This window comes from Hyposmocoma kahamanoa, unplaced genomic scaffold (genome assembly GCF_003589595.1).
Source record: "Hyposmocoma kahamanoa isolate Upper Pololo Valley unplaced genomic scaffold, ASM358959v1 66, whole genome shotgun sequence".
Taxonomy (NCBI): Eukaryota; Metazoa; Arthropoda; class Insecta; order Lepidoptera; family Cosmopterigidae; genus Hyposmocoma; species Hyposmocoma kahamanoa.
In genome coordinates this window covers 157813-175386 of record NW_020653854.1, presented here as the reverse complement: position 1 = coordinate 175386, position 17574 = coordinate 157813, and the positions used below count along the sequence as shown (strand labels likewise).

Below are 17574 nucleotides of genomic sequence, written 5' to 3'. Positions count from 1 at the left end.
CACGCAGCCTTAACATTCTTTCACAAAAAACGTAGGCGCTGGTGTGCCAATTCATATTACAAATTAATGTTTTACACTAACTACATCATAAAACGACGGTGTGTATCGTTATTACTACACTACAGCCAACTATAGACCCATCTCGCTAGCTACTGTAGTCTAGGCTCTACTCTATGAGTAGAAGTATTGGATGAATGAATATAGATTTGTGTTTAAAATGTATTTAAAAAAATAGGATAGGAAAAAGATCATCTTGGCAGTTCTAGTAGAAGCCTCCAAAAAACAACATGTACAATACGTAATATATATTTTCACTTTTTATTGTGTTTTTGTGCGCTTCGTAGTGAATAGGGGCAAAGTAAAAAAACTATACAACGAATCATACACCGGCACAGAAATTTTCGGGCCTAAATGATGTGGAGGAGTTTCTGGGCCAGTTTGAGGCAATCAGCGTGATAAATAACTGGTCGGATGGGCAAAAAAGATATGTAATTGCGACATATCTGGAAGGGCCAGCCTTGCAGTGGTATAAAACCCATTTTTCTTCATATGCCACCTATGATATCGTTGCGCAAAAGTTAAAAGAGCAGTTCCCCTCGCAGGTCGATTATGCTCAAGAGTTTTGTACAGGCGGCAGATACCTAATGAGCCGCTCCTGAATTATTTTTATAATCTGGATAGTTTGGCGATAAAAGCAAAGATACAGGACGATGTGAAATTTACAAAACATTACCTAAAATCTTTAGCTCCCAAGTATCAGTGGATGCTTGCTAGCAAGTTGTTCGCGTCTAAAGACGAGTTGAGAAAAACGATTATACACATGGAAGATGTATTTAATCGACAATCAAACTTAGAACAACAGGGTATCGAATTACCGGTGTGTATTTCGAAGGAATGTTCTCAGTCTTGGCAAGCACATCGAGATCCCTCACCCGTTGGTGGATCCATCACAGCTTATTCAGATTATCAAACGCCACAAACTCCGATCACGGCCGTCGTTCCGTTTGACGTTCAGCGAAATACGCCACGCGGAAGGTATAACTTGAGACCTCGGCATGTATATTCGCAAGCACAAGGAAGTGGTTCTTCGACGAGTTATCCCCAACGTCGATTTTATCAAGGCGCAGCTGCTCATTCAAGAGGCGATCACCCAAACACACCGCCACGCCGATAGATAGCCGGGATGGTCGGACGTGGAATGCGAAACCGGCGTGCTTGGAACAAAAATTGTGTGTAGTTGATAAGTGTAATGTAGATTGTAGATGTAGATTTACCCTACCTATATAGATACCCTTTATAACCATTTGTATAAATAATATAGATTGCGAGGCCTTGGTGGATACTGGTGCTTTTGTTTCAATAATCTCACAATTGTTTGCAGATAAATTGCATTTGCAGATTGAAAATGTCCCAAAATGAGTTCCTTATTTTGGGACAGGACTTTCTGACGGTAAATAGTGCGGTAATTGATTTTGCAGACTTAGAAGGACGGGAGGAGAAGATGGACTACCGACTTGGATAGATATTACTCACTTTTTAATTTTTTTATGGGTATGTTGTCCTGTGTGGGTGCATAGTTCGTGGTCATTCTCCCAGATGAACAAGAACTGTCTGCATTCAAGGAAAATATATTTGTTTAATTATTAGGAATCCTCCATATGGTATATCGCCATATCATATATGTGTTAGGAAATGTTGTTGTTGTTAGGATAATTTGCGTGTTGTTTTAATTTGTTCAAAGAAAGTAAGAAAGTTAGGTGGAACGCGGACGAGGACTAAGGCAGCTGGGAAGTAAATATTGATGTTCCCCAGTGGACGTCCGATGGGTGCTCAAGCCTGTGTCGTCGTCGTAGCAGCGTGTACGTTGAAGATAGTTTAGTGATGCATTTAGGAAGTTCTAGTAGTGATGTTTAAGGATTTGTTAGGAACATTCAGCCAAGCTAGGGTAGCTGAAATAAAGAGTTAGGATTTAGATAGGTTACCTAAATAGCTAGGATAGCTAACGAATAATTATATTTTGAATTGTTTGATTAGGATGTGGTTATGGTCTGTCCTTTTAGATAGGTTTTTGGCAGACTAAAGCCACAGCCTCCTCGGTTGTTTGCTTGTTGGTAAGGTAGTAGCTTCCGAGCAGTGTGTGGCTAGCCTAAGTAAAGGCATCACTTATGTAAGTTGCCTATCATAGATAGGGCACCAGCTAGGGATGTTCACCCCTTCAGTTGTGAGGAAGAGGGATGTAGTCTAGGCTCTACTCTAAGAGCAGAAGTACTGGCTGAATGAATATAGATTTGTGTTTAGAATGTATTTAAAAAAGTAGTATAGACAAAAGAAGAACATCTTGGCAGTTCTAGTGGAAACCTCCAAAAAACAACATGTACAATACGTAATAATTATTTATTTATGAAGATATTCCCAATTTATATTTAAAAGGATCTCTCGCTACACTACCTGACCTACGTCCTATGCTATACTACTGTGGTGGCCAAGGTGTTTGAGAGCTAGCTTATTCAGGCGAGGATAACACCATGCTTAAAAATAAGCGATGCACAATTTGGGTATAGGCCGGGGCGTTCGACGGACATGGCAATATTTTCTTTCAAACAAGTAGTGAACTACTATGTTGACAGGAAAACTACAGTGTATGCATGTTTCCTAGATTTGAGTCGGGCTTTTGATACATTGGACCATTCCATCTTGTGGGAGAAGCTGTCTGGACAGGGTGTTGTTTGTTGTCTGTGGACTTGTTGATCTGTTGACTTATTGGTACAGTCATCAAAAGAGCAACATTAGGTGGAGAGCTGTCCTATCTGACAGTGTAGGGTTGAGATTTAGTGATAGATTTATTAACAACATCAGTTATGCAGATGATATGGTGCTGCTCAGCCCGTCGATCAAAGGTGTTAGGAAGTTAATTTCTATATGTGAGTGATACGTCTAAGCTCATCACGTGGTGTATAATTCGAAAACGACTGAAATGGTTGTTTTCAGGTCAGGAAGAAGTCCAAATGTAATTCCACCCATATATTTAAAAGATCAGGTTGTTAGAGTGGTGAAAATTTTCAAATACCTTGGCCACATCGTATCATGTAACCGAAAATATTTATTTGATTATAGACGAGCTTTACCAACTTTCGCCTGGTATGTGTACATCACACAGTATTGAAATTTAAATTATATCGTTGTTTTAGTTCACTTTTTTAGCACTGATTTACTCTTTCGTAGCCAGTTGTCGAGCTTGTTTTTGAAGGCATTAACAGAGACAGCAGAAACAACATCTTCCGGTAGCATGTTCCAATTGTGCACCACTCTGTTGCTGAAAAAATTGTGTGCACCAGGAGTTTTCGAAGGGGCACGAACTAGTTTCAGATGGTGGCCACGTGACGGTTTAAAGTTTTCTTTTCTTTTAAAGACGTTTTGTATTGCTGCTAGATTGTACTGACTCATCAGGGAAAATTGCATGAAAAAACATTCAACACAAGCGCAGCTAATTTTGCACGTTTGAACCTTCACTGGGTTCACGGAGTAGCAAATTAATTTACTTCCATTTTTATTAACATGGACTTCCGCAAAGTAACGCAATCACTACAAACGTTCAAAAATAAATGCAAAGCGTGCCTACTGGACGCTCAAAAACGTGACATACTACCTTAATTGCTACATTAGTACTTACCAAAGGGTTACCTGCGCTCGGCATATGCGGCACCTGCGGCAGTCAGTTCCTTTGCTTATTAGCCCTTTCTCTTTTTTTTCTCTCCATTTACGGGCTCGAGTAAGAGGAAGAGGTATGTTGATGACGTGTTTTGCATAATGGAGGGAAAGAAGCAACATATACAAAATTATTTAGCACGTCTTATCAACACCCATAACAAAATGAAGTTCACTTGTGAAATTAAATCGCAAGAAAAATCGCGCGCTTGCATTTATGGATGTATTGGTCAAAGTCCGACAAGACGGTTCACTCGGTCATTCTGTGTACAGAAAACCAACTCACACGGACAAATATTTATATGCCACTTCACATCATCACCCAAAACACCTACATTCGGTTCGTCAGGTCATTAACCAATAGAGCTTATGATCTTTGTGATTCACACCACCTACCACAGGAACAGGAGCACGTTAAGGCGGTTTTGGAAGAAGCAAATTGACGTACAGAGACTACCAGTTTTTCTGCCCTATGTACAAGGGGTGACAGATAAAATAGCCAGGTCACTAAGGAAGTTTTCCATAAAAACTGTTTTCACCTCCTTAACCAAAATACTCCCATACGGGCATGGGTTGTGCGACCAAACAGGTTGTTGCCTGTTCTAAAGTCACCCGCTCCCGCAACTCGCCTCGAGCCCCGGTCCGCGTGGACACGACTCTTCACTAAATTGCCTATACATTTTATATATTATCAAATTTGTATAAAAATATTAGAATTTAAGTTTATATTATTGGTGTACTGTTATTTACATATTAAAAGTATTTCACATGTGTATGTAGTTGCATGTACACTACATATTATGTCGGTTTTCTTATCTGTTAATTTATTTATTGTTGAGTTAAATATGTATTGTTGTCAGTGGCTCACTCGCCCGGGCTTGCTGAAAATCAGCGCCACGAAACGGTTTTAAAAAAAGCCTTTTTGTGGCTAAAGCTGAGCAAGTTCCGAGTGCACCAGGCGCGACACGCATGACGGTGATTTAGGTACTGCATTATCAATAGTTATAATTTTTAATTTTTTTTATATATTTTATTATTATTGTATCATTATTTATTTTAGACTCTCGCTTCTTCGAGAGCCTAAAAGATTAATTTTGAATTATTATTATTGTTGTTCCTCTATTGTTTTGTCTATATGCGTGTCTGTGCTTGTGTAATAAACAGTTTTCTTTCTTTCTTTTTTTCAAATTAATTTACTTCCATTTTTGTCTCACGATGCCTTACGTGTTCAGGACAATAACACATTCAGACATTTGATGAGCCTGGAGCAACACTGTATCGCTTCTGGCATGTTCATGCAAATTTGCAAGCTTGTATCGACACGTTCTGTGCCATCGGGAGACATCATATAGCTTCTTCTTTTATGAATAGGCTAGGACGGAATAGCAATGGCTTAATTCGAGAGTTGTGGAATTAGTGGAGGCGAAGCTGCAGACCCTTGAACACCGCCGTTGCTTATCGGTATTTTACAGGATATATCACGAAGAGTGTGCGATGGAATTATACGGTCTAATTCCGCCTTCCTCTTTCCATTACCGAGGGAGTAGGCGAAGGCTTAGGTTCCACCTTTATGTTGTGGATATTCCAAAGATTCGCACGAAGCGTTACGCTTCCACATTTATATGGCGAACGGCTATGGAGTGGAATTCCCTGCCTGCAGACTTGCTCCCTGAAGGTTATAACTTGGGCCTTTTTTTAGGAGTACATGCTCCATTGTCGACCTCATCGTCACTTTACAACAGGTGACATGGAGGTGAAATGCGCACTTACGTTTTATAAAAAAAAAAGAAAAGTTGTTTGCTCGCCCGACTACCACGTCGATGTACAACCGTTGGCTCGAAATCGTCACGTAGGGTGAGCTTGACTTGAATTAATCCTATTTTATTATTATTATTATTAGCCTGTCAATAAGAACGGCATTATACTAATGACTCTGAACAACTTTACTACGTCAGTAAAATAATTTTTGTTCTGTTTCACTACGAAGACAACTACCGCTCTCCAACCTTGGAGCACATAGCCTAATGCTAGGCTGATCTAAGAAGTGTCGACCAGGTGCTATACCAGCGTGTCTCCGCCTCATTATAGAAGTGCGGAGAAAATTCCATCTTGACCTGGAGCTTTGTGTGGTTTAAAAGTGTTTACTGGCCATTTTGTTTTGTCGTATGTTACCATCTGTTCAGCGTATTGCCAGTTGTTACTGAATGTATTGTAATTCATTTCTTCGCACCTGTTATCCTGAATGAACCAGCAACCTGATAAGAGTGTTCCAAACCTGCTTTTTAAATAATCTCGAAAGTCTCGACTTCCCGAGATTTTCGATACCGCACCGAGTCTCGATTTTTATGCCCGCGCCCATCGTGACGCGAAAAAGCAGCTAAACTGAAAGCCCTAATATCAGCAGTTAACATAAACGACGTTATTATAGAGAAGTTGGTCAAGCACATATACATTAATCAATATAATTTAAAGGTACGCAAGCCAAACGACCATATTTGTACCCTACAACTTTACTGTATAAATCTTGTGGGGTTCTAAGCAAGAGACAACTTTTCGTTTTATGCACTTTACTGAAAAAACATAAAGAACTTGTTGTTGACCCTACCATCTTACAGAAAAGGCGCTTTGATATAGTCTGTAACCAAGAATGCACGATACGTACGAGCTTCATTCAAAGATTTTTCATATTCCTAGGTACGTATGTATACAACAAAATTAATAAGGAGCTATCTATTTATACATTAAACAATATTCAATGTAAAAGAAAGATTAACTCTTGGTTACTTGGTCTAGGATATGATAATACTGAAGCTATATGTGAAATAGCTCAATAGTATTATTATTTTAGAAATAGAAATAGAAACCATTTATTGTAACGCCACATTATAAAAGAAAAAAAAACACAAAAACAAAGACTAATATTATAACTAAAACAGAAATAACACAAAGAACAGCGTAAAAACATTTCAACAACAAGTTGCATAATACTATACTGACATGTGTGCGGCTGTGGCGTGTACAAAAGGATCCCATTCAGCTAAAATCACAACCAAGGCTAGGTTGTGACGCTGGTTTTCAATGGGCCCTAGCCGAGTGAGTGAGAGTGACGGACGTATGCGTCCCGGAACAGATAATAAAATAAAATAAACTACGTAAATACTTATATCATGAGTGTGTATAGTGTTATTGCAGTGTGTACTCTTATATCGAATAAATACTTACATAATCTTTGCAATATATACATACAGGTATAAGTGTGTGTAGTGTGAAAACAAATTAATAAAATATTTAATACATATTTAAAGTACATTACTTCAAATATATTAAACAAGATTATCTATTTTCGTAAAATAAAAGTTCTTTGACTTCAACATTAAACAACTCTTGTTCTTACGCAGTTACTATTTCGAATAATGCTATGTGAATTAACATGTTTAAATGTTTATGATTATTAAGTTAAATAAAAATATACAATCAAAATAACGTATCACTAGTTTGTTATAATTATTAATACAAATATCGAACACTCAGAAAAAACACTCAGAAAAAATTCCTTCGATCCGGTCGGATTCGAACCGACGTCTTCTTGCATACCGTGCCAGACGCTATACCAACTAAGCCACGGAACGAACCAACGGACCTCACGAATTTTTCTATGTGCTTGTGTCGTGTCTTTGTGCTTGGTCTTTCAACGACTTTTTAGTCGTAGCGCCATCTATGAGAAATCTACTACAGATTTATCGCCCAGTTAATACCTTTACAGCTACCAGTCCTGGCGAGAGATGTCGCTATTCACTGTATTAATTAAATTTTTATTGAATTGATATTCAATTATTTTTTGTGAAATTACTCCACTAGTTTGTTATAATTATTAATACAAAGTACGAACACTCAGAAAAAATTCCTTCGATCCGGTCGGATTCGAACCGACGTCTTCTTGCATACCGTGCCAGACGCTATACCAACTAAGCCACGGAACGAACCAACGGACCTCACGAATTTTTCTATGTGCTTGTGTCGTGTCTTTGTACTTGGTCTTTCAACGACTTTTTAGTCGTAGCGCCATCTATGAGAAATCTATTACAGATTTATCACCCAGTTAGTTATAATTGAATATCAATTCAATAAAAATTTAATTAACGTATCACTGTTATAAACATCATTCCATTATCATATTTTATTAGAAGTAATTCAATTGACTCTAAAAATAAAAATAAAAATAAAAATAAAAGATATAGGAGCGCAAGATCCGCCATATTTGACACTAGTAATAAGATGTTGTGAACTTGTGATCGAGAAGGAAATATTAGCGTAGATGTTTTTATTGTGCTTTGAAGTGTAATTTACTAATATATTAACAAAACTACGAGTCATGTTGTTCCTGAATGTTCATGAATCTGTTAGCTGCACGTATCACCTGTTTTGTTCATGAATCTGTTAGCTGCACGGGCGCCGAACGAGTTACGGGAGAAGCGCGGGGAGGGGTCCCTAGCTAACACAATATAACAAGACGCGACCACAAATTAGAAATATATATAGGACGCCACTCGCTCATTTGAAGGCCTAATCTAATTAGGACTAGTGAATTACAATACGCTATAATGTGCAGTTTTATATACCATTATGTAAGTATAACAATTCAATAATTCCGCTTTTGACTTTTACAAATTACTACTAATTGTATAATGATTAATGAATTACTTGTAATATAACATTAAACTTATATTAATTAAATTGTGTAATATTTAAAAAAAAAAAAGAGAGAGAAAAAAAATAAATAAAATAGATTGTGCTTGATAAACAGGCAGATAATTATTAACTAACATTTACAGGGAAAACGGACACAAGATTAATGTCGCAAAGGTGAATGTTTCGCCTGCTCCATGCCGCAACCACAGCAATGTTTGCGATAACAGCTGCCGCACACCGACGCCATAAGCCGAAACCAGTGCTGTAAGTGTAAAAGTGAATTTAGAGTGTACTTTTTTGTTTATGTAAAAGATACTTTTTGCAATTGATTTTAAACGTGTGCAAATAATAAAAATTTAATAGTATCTTTTCGGTCACCGCTCCTGATTCTCTTAATTGTCGCTTAATGCGTGCCCTGACACATTTCACCCACAAATCCATCCACACTCTCTCTATCTCCCACATACCAACACACACGCACATTCTACCCCAACACACACACACACACACATTTAAACACACACACACACACACCCATACTCACATTTACCCATGCACACAGCTAACCTTTTGCATTAACTATTTTTTGGTTTGTGCTCATTTCTTGACAAATTTTCCATGTTTTTAATATTTAAGTTATTTTTATTTCTAAATTTTCCAAATTGTTTAAGTAATTTGTTGTGCGAATTTGGTCACCAATTATAATTGGCTAAAGTTCATGTTACCATTGGGGTTAGGCGCTGCATGCTGAGATACAGGTTTAATCCTAGTTCGGCTGCAGAGGCTTACATAATTTGAAATGTACAATTTTCTTAGCCTTATTTTATAATTTATAATTAATTATTTTGTATGTCTGTACATTGTTTAAAGTAAATAAACATTATTATTATTACTCAAACGCCATTGGTTTTGTTTATTATAATATTGAATAAATAATGAAAATGAAAAAAAAAAAAAAAATAAATAAAAAGCGCGCGACCTCTAACAAATATACTCGTAGGTAAGAATGCGGCGTTCGCCAGAAGGGGGTTAGCTTCTTCTAGTCAAAGGCCTTCAAAAAGTCCAGGAAACATGCAAATGCAGGTAATTTCCTGTCTGAGTAGTACCGGACAGTGTGCTTGAGACAAAAAACTGCTGCCTCTATGCAGAGTCCGGATCTAAAACCAACATTAAGTTATGACATATGACTATGCAGTTTTTCGTCCAGCACACCGTCCAGCACCTTTGCTAAAACTGTTGCCAATTAAATGGGCCGGTGACCTATGTCAAATGCGTCCCCGGTTCGATTCTTTATAATTGGCACCACTACAGTTTTCAATATATCTTCAGGCAGGCACGTGTAGCCGACACAGAAGTTGAAGAGCATGGCCAATAGTCTAGGCAAATGTACACCAAGATGTTGTGGATGTTCGACAGTAAGGCAATCGTGTCCCTCAACACCCGTGCCACCCGCCTAGCCATGACACTCACAGGAGGAGCCAAAGTCGGCCAAACTTTAATTTTAAAATATTGCTTAAAAAGTTGATAAATCTGGTCTCGCTCACTGACATCTTCCACGCTCACAGGTTTCGCGTCTTGGAACTTAACTTGTTAGTCTGTTTCCAGAATTTACTAGTCTTTATTAGAGTAGTGAGTCGCTAAAATTACCATTTTAATTTTGTCAACGTTTGTTTGATACCATTTCAATTTTTGTTTAAAAATTCTTCTGGCTTCTGTCATGATATTGTACACAGGCCCTCTGTTAGGTTTTCTATATATAAGACCCAGTTTTGAAAACCAAGTTGAGCCTGTCTTACATATTTATTCTAAACTATCACATTTCGCTTTCTTTTCAATTTCATCTCATTATTGCCATAACAAAAAGTCGCTGCTCTTCTTAAAATGATAATATGAGCGTAAAACTTATCAATAACTAACCTATGTACTACATTATCGCAATGTTGGCCGTTACAATTTCTAAAATCAATCGGAAAGTCAACAGTTCTAATATAATCATTATAATACTGTTTCAATCCCCCCAAATAATTTTATTACATTTCTAATTCTCTTTCTTTAATTCTTTATGTTAATGTTTTACGGAAAAATCGATACAAAAACTGCGTTGCGAATAGGAGGCGGTAGATCGTTCCAAATCTTCGCTGCGGTGTAGGTACTTCTTCTCCCCTGAAATGCTGCCGTTCTAAGGCACAGGACAATTAATCGACTGAGACAAGATCGCGACGACCATAGATATCTATATCTATGGCGAAGACCATTTTAAATTTTCAAACAGGTATAGCGGTTTTCCAAGTTTTATTTCCACCATTGTTTATGTTATGTTTACACCAAGAAGGAGAGTGGCAAAATGTATATATATCGACGTGAAGACATATTCAATAATTTTTCTCAATCTAAATAAAGTGGTACATGATTTCTAGGCGGTATAGTTTAACAAAATGTTAGTCACGCATTTTGAACCTTCAGTATTAAAGCTTTAGTTTTGCTTAGAAGACCAGGACCACAGACTGTATCCGCATAAGTAAATTTGGACAAAACTAAAGATTCTACCAGTTTTAATCGCAAATCTGTACGAATATATTTTCGCATCTTATATAATTCTTTAGATGATAAAAGCAATTACGCTAAGTCCGTATGTCAACTTCTGCTATATGTGATTCAAAATGAAGCCCGGAATCCATTATGAGTCCCAGATTGCGCGGTTCCCGTACACTTGCTATTGCCTCTCCGTATAAGAGATTCTTTGTGGTTCCCTCTGAACCATTTTAGAAACTTGTTGTCTTGAGCCTAATACAGTGTCCTAGAACCTGTTGGAATGGTAGATCCTCTCTAGGTCTTCATTAATCCTTTTCACGTTGCATCAATACCACTTGGTTTGCACGACAGGTGTAATTGTAGGTCATCTGCGTACAAGTGATATCGGCAGTTCTCTATGAAGCCAATGATATTTACAAAGTCGTGTGGCATCCGTCATACAAATTATATACCATAAGCAAAACCAGGGCACAACACTACTACGCAAATTGAAATCTGTGCGTCGCGCTGCACTCCGCCGCGCAACCGGTTCCTTGAACGCTGCACGACCCACCAGTCGTGTTACTGGCTATGACGACGAATGAAAAAATAATAACTCACTTATCTTTGTCATTTTTGCTTTGTTTTTACTTCTTGTGCATTTTTAAGTATCTATCGCATAAAAAAACCTCTTCCATTCTTTTGCAATATTGCGTAGTGTATCTCTCTTCTGCGTCGTGTACTGTGACTGTTGTATTTCAAAAATCAAACTCTTTGTATCGAGTTCTTAGGTTTTCGCGATTATTACACATGAGATGAAACTATTTTTCCGGATTTTAATCGTGTATATTTGTCTTTTCAAACAAACCGACGTTTCGGGCCGTTTACAGGTCCCATGGTCACGGTTGACTGAGGTGGTACAGTCATCAACCAGTTATGTCTAATATTAATGCAAACCACCCTATTTTTTTCACTATAGTTACAAAAGTTATTAATTAAATACCTTATTTTTAATTTTACAAAGAAACATTCCAGTTTACGCTACATTACGTTTTTACAAATTATTTAATTGAATGATTTTTTATTAAATTCAACTTATTTATTATTATTTAATAATAGAAAATAAAATAAATTAAAACATATTAATTAGTACTGCAGTCTTATGTCTGTTTGGGATTTTTCATTAGAGGAAATACAGGATCCCAAACTGGTGGTACGGAGAAACCATCTTCCTTGTTCAAATTAGTACGTTTTTTAATTTCAATAGCCTCTCGCAGCATCCTGGGTAAATAACGGACTTCTTTTGCAAGGGCTTGGGGTTTGTCAAACTTCATTGAATGTGTAGGTTTAACCATGACATGCTCGCAGACTGCAGACTTGTTTACCCGACGGTGTTTGACATCAGCTATATGTTCTTTGACGCGGGTACAAATACTTCATTTCGTTAGTCCAATATAAAAGAGACCGCACTCACAATCAAGCTTGTAAACTCCTGCATTGTGTAAGGGGATGTTACATTTCACAGGTCTCATGAACTGAGAAATCTTCCTCAGGGAATAGATCTTGACAGATGCACGCCTGAGGACTCTTCCGATCTTGTCTGTAACACCTCTCACGTAAGGTAAAATGGCAGGTCGTCGCTCGACTGATGGTGGTTTCACACGGGGCCTGCGGCATTGGCGTGGAATCTTCAACTTACTCGTATGAAGGACTTGCTTTGTATGCTGAAGTTCCAACAAACAAACAAACAACAGAAACAAAGATTTGTCACGGTAGCTAACTGGCTAAGATGGTGATGGGAATTACCATTGAGGTACCTATCTGTATGGGTTTTCTTTCGAAATACAGTACGACATAAGGTGTTATTAGGATTTCTTTTAATTAAAACATCTGAAAAAGCTAAAGTGCCACAATTATCTTGTTCCATAGTAAATTGGGTCTTAGTACTAATTAAGATGGTATAAGAAAGAAGGTATGCTATCTTTAGGTAATATTGTGAAAGTATCATCAACGTACCGTTTGAAAATCTTCGGCTTAGCTGGGGCCATGGGTAAAACTCGCTCCTCGAAGTCTTCCATGAAAATATCGGCAACAACGGGAGATACCGGAGAGCCCATCGCTATACCGTCGATTTATTGGTAGAATTCATTATTCCACAATAGATAACCTGATGTTAGGCAGTATTCTAATAATTCTGCATATTGGACATATTATGTTCCCTTAGCTTTCTACGTACAATTTAAATGCAGTTTTAGGTTGGCGAACAGTGACTGAACATCAAAACTGACCATGGTGTCATCATCAGTTAACCGTAGATCTTTGATTACACTGATGAAATGTTATGAATCTAATGGTACGACCTATTTGTGTTATGCCAATACGAACATTATTATTTGCACACCCCTTTCGGTTCTACAGTAGTAGTAGTTATGAAGAGCAGAGGTCCCAAAATAGAGCCCTGGTGGACACCACTGTTAACATGGGCAAGAGACGACAAAGACACAGCATCACTCCTACCAATCTGACCATACTGAGAACGATTAGTTAAGTAGCTATCAAACCATTTAACCGTAAGATCATCAAAACCGTGATAGACTAATTTGGATAAAAGGAGTTAAATATTTATGGTATCGAACGCTCGTTCCCATTTCAGCGTCTCGAGCCTTTAAGATATGACTTGTGACAGCTGTGTTTTTTCTAAATCCTGTCTGGGCCTGCGGAAGAATGCTGTTCGAGTCCAAAAACTCTGTGAGTTGTTGGCACCTTACTCTTTTTCTTCACTTTACTCTCTCTCCAGCACCTTAGGCATACAAGAATACTAATAGGACGAAGATTCTTGAAAGTAAGCGGATTCGTATTTTTGGGAAGAGGTTGCACGATGGCTGTTTTCCAAAAACTGGGAAGAATGATGAACGCATTGAGGTATAAACTATTGTTATTAACGCTTCAAGGGCATATGGTAGCGTTAACACAAGCATGTCCAAGGACCAGATTAGATCCGGGAGATCATATCCCCATCAGATCAGACCCTCAGGGCATTGGATCGGAGACTGTAAACAATACGCAAGATAGATGCTGGATCAACAGTTTTGAGAGTGAAGGTAAAACTTCCGACGCTGCGAGACTTAATATGTACTATTATCGAAACATTCATATTTTTTGGCTTTTTATTTTTACATTTCGGACATTTCCAGTTTTCTGTCTCTTGTCATAGTGTCATATAAAGTCGAATTGTTTGAAACACAGACTGCATTTCAAAAGTTGGAGGAGGTGGAGTTTCTGATTTTTTGCAAACATACACACGCACGCACGCCCACACGCACACGCACACGCACACGCACACGCACACTTTTCTTTGAAAAACAAATATTCGTGATTTAAATCCGGAAAAATAGTTCCGTTTCAAAAACTTTCAACAATTTAGTACAAATGAAAGTGTTGCAAAGCTTTTCGTGCAGTCGTTTGTATGCAATTCAAAATAATAAAAATATGTTAGCCAATAAACACCCCTACAACGCGGACACTCACACCACTTTGATCGCTTTTACCCTTTTCAATTTATCAGGATAAAGAAAAAACCACATAGGTGACTACTAATTTCTAGTTCTATAAACAACATGAGAAGATTTTGCAAGTAAACAAGACTCGCAAGTCGTCTCTGGCTTGCTTATCTGTGACAGGATTTTTCTCTTTGGAATGGTTACTATTAAGAAGTAGGTACATCTACATTTTCAAATAGGGGAAAAGCCAAGTCTGATTTTGTTACACCAACTACTTATCGGAATAAAAAGTTACGCAAACGCGAAATAAATCTTTGTACTATATGCGATTACGACAGGGCAAAGGCAAGTTCCATTTCACTACAAGGTAAAAAGTAAATTCAAACGAATTGATTTCAGAAGATGTTCATACCAAATAAAATATCATTTTTGATAATCAGCCTTCTGCTAATATTTGGGCTATTTCAACAAGTTTGCGTCTTTGAACTTCCTTCGGACGAGTAATATTCGTGGAGACACGATTTTATTTTATTCTCTTCACTATTTCCCAAATATGTGAGTAAGTTCTTAAAGGATTTATTTTCGTTACAGGTCAATAGAAGCAAAGGGAATAGCGAAGGACACAATGGATGTTTTCTTTCAAATGTTTCTGAGCTGTATCGCTACCGAAATGCCTAGACAACGGTGAGTTAACTATTTATTTAAGTGCCTATACGGGGTTGACAGATGCATGTGATTTTCAAGTCGCGTATGAAGTTACGTGTTTTACCATGCGCAAAAGAACGAGGATTTTAGATTTCAATGTTATTCTACTAATTAATCATACTTAACGTCGAAACGCAAACAAATAAAAATATGTCTTTCTTTGCTTTTAAACCAACCGAAAGAGATAAATTGAATAACAAGATTCGACATAGACAACTTACCTAAAAATTAATTAAGTATTATTTCACAATGTAAATTAAGTAAATCAAACGATTTCATATTGATTTTTGTTAAAAACCACAATTTTTATTGCGGTTCGAGAATTTTTGAGTTTTGGCACTAGAATCCAGATGTAACTATCTGGTAACCTTGTATCCAAGTACCTATTAAGATTATTGTTAGGTTTTCAGCGTAACAATAGTAAACAAATTATTTTTGCTGTACATCACTTGTAGACGTCGTAAATATCTTTGTCAGTAGGTTGCCCATGGCCACTACTTGTGAAGCTTTATACCATACCTAGGTATTTTCAACAACCCATGTTCGTTTACCTATTTCGATTATGCTTCAGCGCAATTGGTTTTAAAGCGTTACACATACAATAGAGTACCTACGCCCTATCTATGCGTATCTCCTGATTGCGGCAACAGACCGCGTATTGAGAACGCTCTCAAAATATTATTGTTCACCTCAGGCTAGTAGCGGGCAGGATTACCTACGGCTATGTAGTCACCTGTAGTCTTTGAACTTTAGTGGGTACCAGCGGCGAAAGTAATCCGGGTTCTATCAGTTTCCTCACCCCATATGCAACACCGTATGTTCTTTTATTCCATGAAAAAACGCAAAATACCAAGCGAGAACTACCAAGTAAGGACAGAGTTACAAAAATTTGTAAAATGTATTATTATACTCGGTGCATGCAAGAAAGGTTGATAGTGACGTACACAGGTGAAGTGTCTATTGATTGAGCCCAAATTGCAAAGAAAATGACATTTTAAGTAGATTATATTGTTTGTTTGTTTTGAAAGTGGCCGTTGATGTGGTTAACTAGGTGTAGGTCAATGACTAGTAGTGACATAATAAAGACAAAAGCAAAATTGTAATTTATCACAATTCTACATTATTTAAATTGAAACTTGTACAGATCAAGCCTCTTGAGGTTTATAAAACGCATTACTGATCTACCTACAGCGTACTATTTATATGAGCAATCTATCCATATAACATAATAACTATGTGAAATATTGCTGTTTTTCTAGTTATTTTTACGTCCCAGTGTGGTTACCTATTAAATCTAAACTAAGAATGTGTAGTATTGCTGCATCAGCTGTGAACTTCTTATTTTGGATTGCCTTATTCAAATATCCATTGATCGCCACTTGCAGGAAGAATTCAGAGCAGTTTGGTTCTCTTCTGAAATGATTTTGCAAACTTTTTCAGTGCGGGTTCCCAAATAAGTTAAATTTTTCAGGTTCCTCACGGATAATTTGAAAGCGTTTTTGTATTCACCGCAACGCACGACCGTAGGGCTAGCGCACAAGTATACCAGCAACCGTAAGTTCTTCGCCAATCTGATCTACCACAAGGCCTTCAAGACCATGCTTCAGGAAGACGAGAACAAGTTGCAGCGCGATGTCATAAAGAAGTATGAGTACTGTGACAACGTCATCATGGACCAGAATATTCTCAAGAATTTCTACGACCGCGAGGTCGACCAGTCGAAGCTCAGGAAGTGAAGATAATCAACGCTGTACACGCTTTAGCGGCTTGATCAAAGTATATAGCTGTCTGCATATTATTTCATATATAATAGTACTGTAGGGGAATTGAGCAATAAATTTATTATTTTAACTAACTCCGCATAAAGAGCCAATGATGCACGCGTAATTACAATTAGATAAGGTATATATTATTCAACAATTTCTAAATAAATTGTTTTATATATCCAACATTTTCACGAGTATGATTACGAAACTGAGCTATTACAGAAACAAAAACTGCGACGTGGTTGTGGGCTACGCTGACGCCGACTGGGATGGCGATTCAGAGACAGGAAATCGACTAGCCTTTATTGTTTCCGCGTTTACGGGTCCTTGTTGTAGCTTGGTATTCGAAAAAGCAGTCCACTTAAGTACACACACTTCGCAAGTGTAACCTCTTTCTTGTAGTAACAGTAAGTCGCTCTCGCGTTTGCCATCAGTGATGTCTGCTGACTTCGATCTTTGCTTATAGAAGGAAGTGTATATTTCAGATACAATAGTTGTAACCATGTTCGAGGGTAACCAATTAGCTATTGTCATTTGTAATTGTGCCTCCGGTTTTTCTCTCTTCATGCGCGGTCAGCCTTGCGTTGCCGGTCACCATCCTCTTTCGACGCCCTTTGAGTGAATACACTTTTTTTTGTGAACATGTATTAAAAAACGATATACGTGTATTACTTAGCCAATTCCTATATTAAATTAAT

The 17574-nt window shown here is 37.6% G+C and overlaps 1 protein-coding gene across 1 annotated transcript; it reads left to right on the top strand.

The window, feature by feature from the left end:
• Positions 1 to 8647: 8647 nt before the first annotated feature.
• On the top strand, positions 8648 to 17574 carry LOC113231710. The gene is made up of 3 exons (XM_026466190.1): positions 8648 to 8658; positions 14997 to 15089; positions 16582 to 17574. The coding sequence occupies exons 2-3, from the start codon at positions 15031 to 15033 to the stop codon at positions 16844 to 16846; spliced, it is 324 nt and encodes a 107-aa protein (XP_026321975.1). The 5' UTR covers positions 8648 to 8658; positions 14997 to 15030; the 3' UTR covers positions 16847 to 17574.